The 14,513-nt window shown below is 45.8% G+C and overlaps 1 protein-coding gene across 1 annotated transcript in view; it reads left to right on the top strand.

Moving 5' to 3' along the window:
* The window catches only part of necab1 (N-terminal EF-hand calcium binding protein 1), a 346,067-nt gene that overhangs the window by 75,311 nt on the left and 256,243 nt on the right, over nt 1-14,513 (top strand). Inside the window, exon 3 of the mRNA XM_068030830.1 lies at nt 5,949-6,057. Within this exon, the coding sequence (XP_067886931.1) occupies nt 5,949-6,057 (109 nt within the window). The remainder of the gene's footprint in view (nt 1-5,948; nt 6,058-14,513) is intronic.

The raw sequence follows: 14,513 nt of genomic DNA, 5'->3' as shown, positions 1-14,513 counted from the left end.
AATGAAAGCAATGTAGAGGGGCATCTGTTGTTCACGGCATTTCTCCTGTATCTGACGAAGGGAGAACAGCATGTCAATAGTCGATCTCTCTGCACGAAAGCCACACTGTGCCTCAGGGTAGACGCGCTCGGCCAGCTTCTGGAGCCTGTTCAGAGCGACTCGAGCAAAGACTTTCCCCACTATGCTGAGCAGGGAGATTCCACGGTAGTTGTTGCAGTCACCGCGGTCACCTTTGTTTTTATAGAGGGTGATGATGTTGGCATCGCGCATGTCCTGGGGTACTGCTCCCTCGTCCCAGCACAGGCATAGCAGTTCATGTAGTGCTGAGAGTATAGCAGGCTTGGCACTCTTGATTATTTCAGGGGTAATGCTGTCCTTCCCAGGGGCTTTTCCGCTGGCTAGGGAATCAATGGCAACACTGAGTTCCGATTTGGTTGGCTGTATGTCCAGCTCATCCATGACTGGTAGAGGCTGGGCTGCATTGAGGGCAGTCTCAGTGACAGCATTCTCCCTGGAGTACAGTTCTAGGTAGTGCTCAACCCAGCGGTCCATCTGTTTGCGTTGGTCAGTGATTATGTCCCCCGATTTAGATTTGAGGGGGGTGATCTTCTTGATGGTTGGCCCAAGAGCTCTCTTCATGCCATCATACATTCCTCTGATGTTTCCGGTGTCTGAGGCCAGCTGAATATGACTGCATAGGTGTTGCCAGTAGTCGTTTGCGCAACGCCTAGCTGTTCTTTGTGCAGTACTTCTGGCTGCTTTAAGTGCTGCGGATGTTAAATCGCTGGGGGCTTTCTTGTAGTTCAAAAGTGCAATGCGCTTAGCGGCTATGACAGGTTCCAGCTCTTCATTATGAGATTGAAACCAGTCTGCATTTCTCTTCGCACTTTTGCCGTAGGTGGTCAAAGCTGACTCATAGATGGCGTCTCTGATGTGGGCCCACTTGGTCTCAGCATCCCCTGTGGGAGTGTTTTGAAGGGCTGTTACAAGTGAATTTAGAAATTTTTGTAACAGCTGTGGGTGAGAAATTCTGCTCGTGTTGATGCGCGGGTGGCCCTTCTGCTTGGAATGATGCAACTTCTTTGGTCTGAGTCTAACCTTGCTGCACACCAGGGAGTGGTCGGTGTCGCAGTCCGCACTGTGGAAGCTGCGTGTGATTTGAACACTGTTTAAGGCGGCTCGCCTTGTGACAATGAGGTCTAGCTGGTGCCAACGACGTGATCTTGGGTGCCTCCATGAAACCTGGTGACAGGGTTTAGTGTGAAAGAACGAGTTGGTGATGCAGAGGTTATGATAGGTACACAACTCAAGCAGTCTCTGCCCGTTCTCATTCATCCTTCCAACGCCATAGCGCCCAAGGCAGGAGGGCCATGAGTGTATATTGTAGACCACCAAATAGTGGGATGGAGAAGCAAATTTGTAGGCAAATTACAGAAAGATGCAAGAACTACAGTGTAATGATAATAGGGTACTTCAATTATCCAATATAGGCTAGGATAATTACAGTGTTTTAAGTCCAATGAGGAAGGAAGCAATGCTCGATCTAGTTCTGGGGAATGAAATGGGGAAAATGGAGCATTTTCAGTGGGAGAGGAACAAAGAGCAATGTATCATTAGATTTAGAATAGTTATGGAAAATGACAAGGAAAATCAAGCACAAAAATATTTAACTGGAGGAGGGCTTACTTGAGTGAGTTGAAAATATATCTGCAATCAAAAATCGGTGGGCAAAACAGTAACAGAACAATGGGAAGCCTTCAAAGAGGAGATGGCTTGAGTACACATTTATCATGTTCTCATGTTGATGGAAGCAGATTCATAGAAGAATCATTGAATCATTGAAAGTTTAAGGCACAGAAAGAGGCCACTTGGCCCACTATGTCTGTGGCGAAAAACGATCCATCTATTCTAATCCCACCTTCCAGCATCTGGCTGGATCCCTGCAGATTATGGCACCTTAGGTGCATATCCAGACTCCTTTTGAATGAGTTGAGGGTTTATACCTCAACTCCCTTTCAGGCAGTGAGTTCCAGACCCCCACCACCCTGTGGGTGAAAAAGGTATTCTTCATCTCCCCTCTAATTTTTCTACCAATCACTTTAAATCTATGCCCCCTCATCACTGACCTCTCTGCTAAGGTGAATAGACACTTAACCTCCATTCTATCCAGGCCACTCAAAATTTTGTACATGTCAATCAGATCTCCCCTCAGCCTTCTCTGTTCCAAGTAGAACAACCCCAGCCTGTCCAATCTTTCCTCATAGCTGCATTTTTCCAGTCCTGGCGACATCCTTGTAAATCTCCTTTGTACCCTCTCTAGTGCAGTTACATCCTTTCTGTAATGAGGTGACCAGAACTATACACAGTACTCAAGTTATGGCCGAACCAATGAGTTATACAGTTCCAGCATAACCTCCCTGCTCTTATATTCTATACCCTGGCTAATAAAGGGAAAGGATTCCATATGCCTTCTGAACCACTTTATCGACCTGCTCTGCTACCTTCATGGATCTGTGGACATTCACTCCAAGGTCCCTCACTTCCTCTACACTTCTCAGTATTTTCCCATTAATCGTGTATTCCTTTGTCTTGCTTGACCTCTCCAAATGCATTACCTCACACTTCTCCAGGTTGAATTCCATTTGCCACTTTCCTGCCCATCTGACCAGACCATCAATATCTTCCTGCAGCCTAGAGCTATCCTCCTCGCTATCTACCACACAGCCAAACTTTGTGTCATCTGCAAACTTCTTGATCATGTCCCCAACATTTACATCCAAATTGTTAATATATATCACAAAAAGCAGGGGACCCAGTACTGAGCCCTGCGGAACGCCATTGGAAACAGCCCTCCAGTCGCTAAAACACCCTTCAACAATTACCCTTTGTTTCCTGTCACTGAGCCAATTTTGTATCCACCTTCATTCTGAAAAAGGGTCAACTGACCCGAAATGTTAACTCTGCTTCTCTCTCCACAGATGCTGCCAGGCCTGCTGAATACTTCCAGCATTTCTTGTTTTTATTTCAGTTTTCCAGCATCTGCAGTATTTTGCTTTTATTTAATTTGTCTCCACCTTCCTACATTTCCCTGGACCTCATGGTATTTTATTTATAACTAGTCTGCCATGTGGGACCTTGTCAAAAGCCTTGCTAAAATTCATGTAGACCACATCAACTACCCTACCCTCATCTATCTTCCTTGTTACTTCTTCAAAAAATTTGATCAATGTTGGTCAAACAAGATCTTCCCTTAACAAATCTATGCTGACTATCCTTGATTAACCTGTGCCTTTCTAAGTGACAGTTTATCCTGTCTCAGAATAGATTCCAAAAATTTGCCCAGTACTGAGGTTAGACTGACTGGCCTGTAATTATTCGGTCTATCGCTCGCTCCCTTTTTAAACAGAGGTACAACATCAGCAGTTCTCCAATCCTCCGGCACCACACCTGTATCCTGTGAGGACTGGAAAATGATGGTCAGACCTTCCGCTATTTCCTCTCTTGCTTCTTTTAACAGCCTAGGGTACATTTCTTCTGGCCCTGGGGATTTAACAACTTTCAAGGATGCTAATCCCATTAATACTTCCTCTCTCCCTATGTTTATCACGTCCAATACTTTACACTCCTCCTCCTAACTACAATATCTGCATCTTCCCCCTCTTTTGTGAAGACAGTTGCAAAATATTCATTAAGAACCATCTTCTGCCCCTACACATAGGTTACCTTTTTGGTCTTTTATTGGCCCTACTCTGTCCTTAGTTATCCTCTTACTCTTAACGTAGTGATAAAAATCTTTGGGTTCACCTTGATTTTGCTTGCCAATACTCTTTCATGCCCTCTATTTGCTTTCCTAATTTCCCTTTTGATTTCACACCTCCACTTTCTATACTCCTCTCGGCTTTCTGTAGTATTCTGCCTTATCTTACCCTGTAAGCTCCTTTATTTGCTATACTCCTTGCATTGAAATAGATACCCTTGAGCACTGCCAAACTTTTTTTTATTATTTTCTAACCTTTTGTCTCTTCTGTCTTCCAGACTCATCCATTAATTTTCTGCCTTCCATTTTCATTTCTGATTTTGCCCCAACTCAGGTCCCCGTCCCCCTGCCAAACTAGTTTAAACCTTCCCCAACAGCCCTAACAAAACATCCCGCAAGGAACTCAGTCCCGTTTCTGTTCAGATGCACCCGTCTGGCCTGTACAGGTCCCATCTGCCCCAGAGCCAGTCTCAATGTCCCAGGACTCTAAAGCCCTCCCGCTTGCACCATCTTTCCAGCCACGCATTCATCTGTCTTATCCTTCTATTTCTATACTCACTTGCGTGTGGCACTGGGAGTAATCTGGAGATTACTACTTTTGAGGTCCTACTTGCTAATTTCTTACCTAGCTCCCTAAATACTGACTGTAGGACCACATCCCTCTTTCTATTTATATTGTTGGTTCCGATGTGGACCACAACTTCTGGCTGTTCACCCTCCCCCTTCAGGATGCTCTGCAGCCAGTGATGTCCTTGACCCTGGCACTAGGAAGGCAACACACCATCCTGGATTCACGTCTGCGGCCACAGAACGCCTGTCTGTTCCCTTGACTATTGAATCACCCATCACTAGGGCTCTTCCAGTCTTCAGTTTTCCCCCGCCCCCCACCATGCAGCCAAGCCACCCATGGTGCCATGGACTTGCCTCTGGCTGCATTCCCCAGGTGAAACATCACTGTCCTCAGTATTCAGAACTGAATACCTGTTGGCGAGTGAGATGCACTCAGGGGTCTCCTGCACTACCTGCCTGATTCTTTTTGACTGCCTGGTGCTCACCCAATCCCTCTCTCCCTGCATACTCTTAAGCTGTGGGGTGACCACATCTATAAACGTACCATCCATGTAGCTCTCATCCTCACGAATGCACTGCAGTGTTGCCAGGTGCTGCAATTGATGACACTTCCTGCACAAATGGTTCTCCAGGATATGGGAAGTATCCTGCAGCTCCCACATAGCACAGGACGTGCACTCCCAAAGTTGAAGCACCCCTGCCATTCCTTTATTTATTAGTTGACCCTTTGCTACTGCTAAAAAAACCTTACCAATACTACAACAGCTTAGAATTATTAATAAAACCTTATTAGTACTGAGAAATCCTACTAAAAATCAATAAAGTTCACTCGTTAAAATAAATCTTACTCCAAAAAAGAATAATACTCACCAGCTACTCACTTGTTCCTTACTATTAATACTTAATTTACACTCTTTTTTAGTCTGCCAGTTATTGAGATGCTATAACCCAGCTATTTACACACCTACCCTAACAGTTGTGTACGAACCCAGCGACTTACTGGTATTCCCTAACAGCAGTTGCTCACCAACTAATCACCTTGCAACTTTTCTGTGATGTCACTGTTCACTTTGTTTTCAAACTCCGGCGCTCCTGGACTCCTCTCTGCTTCGCTCTCGCTGTTTCACACTGAGTCAGTCGTAACTTTCAAAAGGGAATTGGATAAATAGTTGAAGGGAAACATTTCCAGGGCTATTAGAGACAGAGCTGGGGAGCAGGACAAATTGGATATATCTATCAAAGAGCCTACACAGGCGCAATGGGTTGAACAGCTTATTTCTGTGGTGCATCATTCTATGATTCTATGATTGCAGAATCACCTCTTCAGGTTCATCCCCATGACAACCAAAAGAATTGGAAAAATACCATAAGGTAGCAACCTCAGCCATTACTATAAAACAGAACAATTTAATACACTTTAGTCATGAGTCTCAAGTTGCCATATGCAATAGTTTTGAAAGATTAATGCCATTTTGCACATATTACTAATCCATTATATATTCTGATTCAATCTAGCCAGTTTTAACACGCCATCATTGTGAAGAGTTTTTAAAATGACCAGGTTGATGAAGATAAAGGCAATTAGCACACAGTAACTGCTAAATCTCTTCTTTGTTTACAGATGATGGCAAGCTGTCCTTTGATGAATTCAAGGCTTACTTTACAGATGGAGTCCTGAATACAGAAGAGATGCATGAATTGTTTCGTACCATTGATAGCAATAACACTGAGTAAGAATATTAATTTTTCACCTCTACCATGGTTGTAACAGTACAAAACTATAAATTTATTCTATAAATTGGTAAAATTATAATTAACATTACAAAATGTAGAAAGTGCAATTTTTCACAATTTTTAACAGAAATAAACATTTAACACTACAAAAGAATCTGATGGCATTACACAACTTTGCTTTATCTTTCAGCTAGCTCACATGAAATTCAATGCAATTCAACTGTATAATCAAGACATCCTTATCTTGTTTAATACTTCTTACCCCTCCATAGCAATCAGGGAATATATATGTAGTAAATGAGCTGTGATCTCAGTAGGTGGAGGAATTATTGGGCTGGATTTTAAGTTGCTAATGTGGTGGGTGATCTGGAAGTGCAAAGGAAACATGGAAATAAGTGCAGTGCATCAGGGAGTGGCTTTTGCCAGTGGCTTTTTAATCCAGCCACTGCATTAACATATTATTTTCAGATTCCTCCATCAATTAGGTTGAGGGGACATGATGACAACTCGTCCGAATCAATTACAACTCCAGGATTTAAAGGGATATTTGATGGATTCTGGAGTTGAGAACAAGGAAGTGACAGAATGGCGTCTACATGCCCAAAGGCTTTGCCTCACTTTCGCGATGTTTCCCTGGATTCAATGCTGTGTTCTGTAAGAGTCTGCAGGGAAATATTGTTTCCTATTGGTGGGAGGACGAAGCATGCTAGTGAAATCAAGAAGGTGTGGCTAGAAGTAGTGGAGATGAGTAGCAGGAGTGTGATGCCATACTCCTGGATTCAATGCCAAAAGTGATTTAATGAGCCAAGCAGGGCAGGAAAGGTGAGAGCAGTCACACATACAAGTATATCCTGTTGTGTGAATCACACCAGCCCCCTCACTCTGCCTTCTCAAGCCTACTTCAGCACATCATTCCTCACACCAACTTACCTCGTAGGTGCAACCATCCTTCTCTGTTTATGCATGTCATGCAGGCCCCCACCTGCCAAGAATGAGGCACATTAATTTTGCCACATGGACATTAAATTTCAAATTGTTGCCAGGAAGAGGAGGAGGCCTGTTTAGGAATTGCCAGGCCCCTCGCCAGAAAGACATTTTTACATATTAGCAGAAAGTGTTGGAACAAAGGGCCTATCCCCTGCTGCCATACAATACACAGAACAGACCTGGTCAAACCAGTCAGTCACGTGACCACCCTGCTGGCTAACTTGGGGAGTTTTAAGTTGTAGTGACAGTGTTTGAACTGGCAGAAAGCTCTTGGTTCCTGGACTGAAGAAGACCTTGTGTCTGCCTGTCTGCTCCCATCTCTTTCTCATGGAACTGAAAGCCCCTGAAGACACATGAAGCCCAAGAGAGAAAAGTCTCCTACAGCGAACAAGGTTTAAGAAGAATACTGGGCCTCAACAAAAAGCAAGATCTATCTACAATCAAGGACTGTAGCAAGCTCAAAGCACGATAACAAAACCCTCTTCAGATATTGCCTCCAGCCTTTCCACTTTATATTTCTTCTGTTCTTTTCTGTCTCTAGTTGCATGTGTGTATCGCGTATGCATGCTCGCGTGGACGTGTCATGTATCCATTGGCGTCAACTGAATTAGAGTTTAACTTTAATTTTAATAAAATTTCACCTTTCGTCTTTAAACCTAAGAAAGCCTGTTTGTGCTCATTTCTTTGCCTTATAATTGGAAAGTGGTGAACAAGGATTCGCCAAGGGGGAGCTAAAAAACCAGGTGAAGGCTGAAAGGGACCCTTAGACCTCTTTCTCACCTATTTGTAACAATGCACTTCCTCACATCTCCATCTATCCTTCCACCACTGATACTTACTATCTTCTTAATGCAATGTCACACCTCTCCCTCTTAGTTACCCTCAACAAATACTCTCCATCCAGCTGTTTAAACAATCCATTACTCTTACACATAGGTCTCTTCTTTCACTCCTTGCAGAAGAGAGCACAGAACGCAAGAGAGAGGTGGGAAAGGGGGTTGTGGAGAGTGTCTATCACCTTCCCAATTCCTTTAAATTTAGTTCAGGGTGGGGAAGGCAGAGGACGACCTTCCCACCCAGAGGCCAATTGGGGCCTTAAAGTGGCCAATTACCAGTGGCTGGGTGAGGGGGAATCTGCCATGTGGAGAGGTCACCCAGTAAAGCAAGGGAGCCTCTTTGCGGGGTTGGGGCGGTTCCTTCTCCATGGGCAATCTATGGCCCACTGAGGGCCCCCAGTGGCAAAGGCCGCCTATCCACTAACGGCCCCCATCCCTCAATGCCCCCTCCTCCATCCTCTCCAGGGCCTGCCGGACTGGCCCCGGTGACCCCGCTACCCGTACATGGGGTTCAGGGTTCCAATGCTGGGCCTGGTCCCGGGCCTCTTGTAGTACTGGCAGTGGCCACCACTTGCAGTGGCACCGCTGATACTACTGAGCTGCCGGTCCTCTGATTGGCTAGCAGCTCTTGGAGGCGGAACCCCTGTCCTAAAACGGAGCTGGGGACGAAGGGGTTGTGGTCTCCAAAGGGCCCAGGAGGGGTTCCCTTTGCCTTTTGGGCCCGGCATTGGGACCCCCGCTGCCTACATAAAATCTAGCCCTACTAATGCTGTTTTAAATAGGATTCATGAAACCCTAATCTTGGTGATTGATCACCCCACCAATCTGCAGGAAAGTATTCTCCAGCTCATTACTAACAGAGAAGTGTGGGTGGAGCATGAGGGCTGGTGGTGAAAGGTGACATGGAAATGGGGACTCAGCTCAAAGTGATTCCATTTTTCACCTGTCCCCACTCAGTGAGTACTCCGCATGCTGCCTTGTGTCCCAATGCTTGCGTCTGTCTCTGCAAAGGTGCAGGTGGAGCAGTCTTTGATGGGGCCCTCATGGGTTTCACAAACCCAAAGGATATCAGCCAAGAACATTGCAGCATTCAGAGCAGAGATTCAAGTGGCATGCCTTTACCTCAGCAGAAACTACAGGGGATGCACCACGTAGAAGTGTTAGGAAGAGGAAGAGTAAAGATTTAGGGCTGGATTTTATAATCTGGCCGCTGAGATCGGCAGCGAGATGAGAAAACAGCAGCCCGCCTGTGCGGGCTGCACAGCATAGAACTGCCGCAATTTTCCGTGCGGTGGCTCATTTTCATCCCTGCAGCGGGCCGCCCCACATGGAAGGAGCGAGCTGTCCATCACTGCCTGCGCGCGGGCGCTGGTGCTATTTTTAAAGGGCTGTCAGCCATACCGGCTAATTTAAATATTTAAAGGCAAATTGAATTAAAATAAATAAATACATCTCTTTTCCCCCTCTCCCACCCCCCAATAACAGCTAAATTAATTATTTGCCCTCGCCCCCCCCAAAACACTTACACCTTTACCATCTGACCTCTCTCCCACCCCCAAACTGCATAAACTTTTAACTGCAACCCTTCCCACCATCCCCTACACCCATGACATTAATTTCACCCCATTTCCCGCCCCCCCCCAGCACTGATAAACTTACCTCCTCGAACCCCCCCCCCCATCCCCCCACCAGTGTTGAGCCTTGTTTCCCCGGACAGGGATCCGAAGGCACGGGAGAAGCGGCCGCTGGGCCGAAGATTGCAACGAGACATCAGACAGCGACGTGAGCTTAATTAAATCAATCATTTTATTTTATTCAAATAGGGGTCCAGTGGCCAAGCAGTGGAGTTGCCACCATGTCGCATCGTTGCCACTAATATCGGGCTGGGTCCTCCTGGCATTGGGGTGCGTGATGGCCCTCTTTCGGTGGCATTTTCCAGACCCCCTGCCACGAAACCTGACATTGGGGGTGGGGGGTGGGGGGTGGTGGTCGGTAAATCCAGCCCTTAGTTGCACAAGGGCATGCACATGTGTGTTACAGAATGCTCGAATGCTAAGTTTCTGTTTGTCTTTTTGAGCTACATAAATATTATTTGTTTCCACCACTTTCCTGGTCAGGCAGCAAGCAAAATGGGCAACATCAGCCGGTGAGCCTTACATCAGTGGTGGGAAAGTTATTGGGAGGGATTCTGAGAGACAGGATTTATATGCATTTGGAAAGGCATGGTCTGAGAAGGGATAGTCAGCATGGCTTTGTGCATGGGAAATCATGTCTCATGAATTTGATTGAGTTTTTTGAGGAGGTGACCAAGAGGATTGACGAGGGCAGGGCAGTGGAAGTTGTCTATATGGACTTTAGCAAGGCCTTTGACAAGGTCCCGCATGGTAGGCAGGTCCAGAAGGTTCGAACACATGGGATCCAGGGTGAGCTAGCCAATTGGATACAAAATTGGCTTGGTGATAGGAGGCAGAGGGTGGTAGTGGAGGGTTGTTTTTCAGATTGGAGGCCGGTGACCAGTGGTGTGCTGCAGGGATCAGTGTTGGGCCCTCTGTTGTTTGTCATATATATTAATGACTTGGATGTGAATATAAGGGGCATGATTAGTAACTTTGTAGATGACACCAAAATTGGTAGTATAGTGGACAGTGAAGAGGTTTGTCTAAGGTTACAACAGGATATAGATCAACTGCGAAAGTGGGCAAGGGATTGGCAAATGGAATTTAACGCAGACAAGTGTGAAGTGATGCACTTTGGGAAGTTAAACCAGGGCAGGACATATACAGTGAATGGCAAGGCCCTGGGGAGTGTTGTTGAGCAGAGAGACCTTGGGGAGCAAGTACATAGTTCCCTGAAAGTGGCAGCACAGGTAGACATGGTGGTGAAGAAGGCATATGGCATGCTTGCCTTCATTGGCCGAGGCATTGAGTACAAGAGATGGGATGTCATGTTACAGTTGTACATAACGTTGGTTAGGCCGCATTTGGAGTATTGTGTGCAGTTCTGGTCGCCGCACTACAGGAAAGATGTGATTAAGCTAGAGAGGGTGCAGAAAAGATTCATAAGGATGTTGCCTGGTTTGGAGGGCTTGAGTTATAAAGAGAGATTGGATAGGCTGGGTCTGTTTTCCCTGGAGCGAAGGAGGCTGAGAGGGGACATGATAGAGGTATATAAAATTATGAAAGGCATAGATAGGGTAGATAGCCAGAGTCTGTTTCCCATGGTAGGGGTGGCTAAAACTAGAGGGCATAGACTTAAGGTGAGAGAGAGGAGGTTTAAAGGGGATCAAAGGGATACATTTTTCACACAAAGAATAATGGGTATCTGGAATGAGCTGCCTGAGGAGGTGGTGGAGGTAGGAACAGTAGCGACATTTAAGAGGCATCTGAACAGGTACTTGAATGAGCAAGGCATAGAGGGATATGGAATTAATGCAGGCAGGTGGGATTAGTATAGATAGGCATTATGGTCGTCATGGACGCAGTGGGCCGAAGGGCCTGTTTCTATGCTGTACGACTCTATGATTCTATGACAAGTGGCCTTTTCACAGGTGATGAATGGTGAGACAAAAATTGATGCTGAACTATGTGGGGGACTGTGAAAAGGATACTTGGTTGTTTGCAGGAATGCTTATTGTTGGGGGAGAGAAGGGAGAGTGGCTTTTGCACATGGCTGTCAGATGGGGGGGGGATAGGTGGAATTTAAGTGATCCTCGCAATAATGACAACATCCCAGGCAGCAATGAATGCAGCTACTTGTGCCTTGGCCACATCACATTCCATCTTCATCTCCTCCTCTTCCAGGTCCTCCTCCTCAAAATCATCTGAAGAAGCTCTGTGCTCTGCGTTTTGTTGCACCTGCAGGTCCAAATTCCACTGCTGTGCGATGCTGTGCAGCACAGCATGACCATTCTGGAAACTATGGCTGGTGATTACTAAAGGGGCTTCCAGATCTGCCTAGGCACCTGAAGCGCATCTCCACGGTGCTGATGGCTTGCCCAATGACACATCTGGTTGTCATGTGGCTTTCACTGTATCGCTCCTGGGCCCTCAATGATTGATTGAGTTCCTCAGGGGTGTCATCAGACACATTTTAAGTGGGTATCCCTTGTTTCCAAGCACCCAGCCAGTAAGGGGGTTGAAGAGATCAAGAAGGGTGAACCGCTGCAGGATGAAACATCACGGTAGATGCCTTGGAATCTTGTGCACACCTGCATAAACATCTTTTGTGGTTGTATACCAGCTGTGCATTGATGTAGTGGAAGCACTTGTGATTGATGAGCACTGCTGATTGATCTAGGGGTGCCTTAATGACATCCTGTACCTATGGGAAGCCAGCCAGAGTCACAAAGTGAAGTGCCTGCTCATTCTGATTGACATTATCGGTGACAAAGTTGATATAATTGCCCGGCCTGGCAAACAAGCCATCAATCACCTATCTTATACATTTATCACCTGGTGACTGAGATCCTGCAAATGTTTCCTGCAGAGTCCTCGAAGGAGCCAGAGACAAAGTAGATGAAGACGGTGGTGATTTTGAGACCCACTGGCAATGTGTGGCCACAAGCTCCATTTGGCAGCCAGTTCTTTTCCAGCAGGCTGCAAAGGTCTGCCACCACCTGATGTGAGACTCTGATCCTCCTCAGACACTGGTGTTCTGGCATGTCAAGGCAGCTTATCTTCTGCCTGTATACTCTGTGATATGATTGTAACCTCCTGCGAGTTGCATCTTTCTGCCCATCCCCTCTCCTGTGGAGCAGCAGGTCTATGAGGAGCAGACTGCTGCTGCTGGTGCTGTTAATGCAGTGATCAACTTGGTCCTCATTTGAGGTCCAAAGTAGAACAATATAAATAGCACCCATTCGGATCGGATAGATCAAAGTTTCAAAATAGAGACCAGAAATAGAATAAAAAGAAAAAGATTTGCATTTATGATAGCACTTTTCACAACGACTGGTGTCAAAGCTCTTTCTCCAATGAGGTACTTTTGAAGTGTAATCACTGTTGTAATGTAGGAAATGTGGCAGTCACTTTGCACACAGCAAAATCGCACAAACATCAATGTAATAATCACCAGATAATCTGTCTTTGTGATGTTGATTGAGAGATAAATATTGGCCGGGACATCGAGGATAACTCTCCTCCTGTTCTTCAAAATAGTGCCACAGGATCTTTTAACTCCACCTGAGGGGGCAGGTGGGGCCTCAGTTTAACATCTCACCAAAAGACAGCCCCACCACACTGGAGTGGTAACTTCACTCTGCAGACATAAGTCCTGGAGTGAAACTTAAACCTATAACCTAGTGACTCAAAGATAAAGGAGTAGTACGTACTGAGACACAGAACCTCAATTTTCTATACTTGTGGAAGTAACCTCTAGTGTTTTGAAAGTAACCTTTCAGGAGCAGTACTGTGAACAAAGCCTTTCAGATAATCAGACAAGAAATCAGCCATGAGCTTACATTGCTTATTGGCATCTTCTTCTTTGGCCTCCTTGTCTCGAGAGACAATGGGTAAGCATATTACCCTGTTATGTCTTCATTCTCCTCCATTGCGACTGTGTTCTTGCCTTGCTTTCACTGAGTGAGTTCCAGGAAGCCTGTGATACCTGGGCATTCACAGTTAAATTCCAAAAGTCATGTTAATTTCACCCTAATTGAGGGCGTCTCGGGAGAGACCAAGGCTAAGGGAGTAAACCCTAACAGAAAATCCGGAGCGGAACCTCGTAGGCGGTCATGTGTCACCTTTGGCATGTTTCCGGCAGTTCCTGCAGCCATACTGGTGCCAAACGTCGTGTCCTGCACTCCTTTGGACCCCACCAGAAAGGCCGAGAGGGGGGTTTTGACGACTGGGCAACTCTCAACCTCCATAAATTTGCCCAGGCATGCGCCGGCGCGTATCCATTGTCTCTCGAGATAAGGAGGCCCAAAGAAGAAGAAGAATTGACCAATTAACAAATTAAAATTAACAACATGCCTTTCTCAAGGGGGCGACCCAAATGCAGCCGAATGCACTCGAGTTAAATGCAGAAGTAGAATGGAGCTGGTTTCCTGAAATGCTGCCAATCTTTGAGCTTTTAAACCACCCTCCCCTCCGCCACCCCCCAACTCCTGGACCCATGTCCTCCTGCAAGTTAAAATTTACCTCAATCTCTCCCCACATCCTGGTGTATTGAAGTGGAAAAGCTCTACTGCTGCATTACAGAATGATTTTTTGAGGTTGCAGCAGGATCGGAGTTTTGCTCTTTATTTCATTGCGCTATACCTAGCCTGTGATTGTTTGATGCTGAGAGCATCTCATAGAAAGTGATGACACAAAATTAACCCAAATAACCTTTTAAAATGTAAGAAGTTGATACAAATTGGTCACTTGAAATGAGCAAGTCTACTGCCAAAAGGTCAGAGAGAGATTGAACAAATTTAGTTTAGAGATACAGCACTGAAACAGGCCCTTCGGCCCACCGAGTCTGTGCCGACCATCAACCACCCATTTATACTAATCCTACACTAATCCCATATTCCTACCACATCCCCACCTGTCCCCTATATTTCCCTATCACCTACCTATACTAGGGGCAATTTATAATGGCCAATTTACCTATCAACCTGCAAGTCTTTGGCATGTGGGAGGAAA

This window comes from Heterodontus francisci, chromosome 5 (assembly GCF_036365525.1).
Source record: "Heterodontus francisci isolate sHetFra1 chromosome 5, sHetFra1.hap1, whole genome shotgun sequence".
Taxonomy (NCBI): domain Eukaryota; kingdom Metazoa; phylum Chordata; class Chondrichthyes; order Heterodontiformes; family Heterodontidae; genus Heterodontus; species Heterodontus francisci.
The sequence above is the reverse complement of the archived record's forward strand: the minus strand, read 5'-3'. Positions and strand labels throughout refer to the sequence as shown.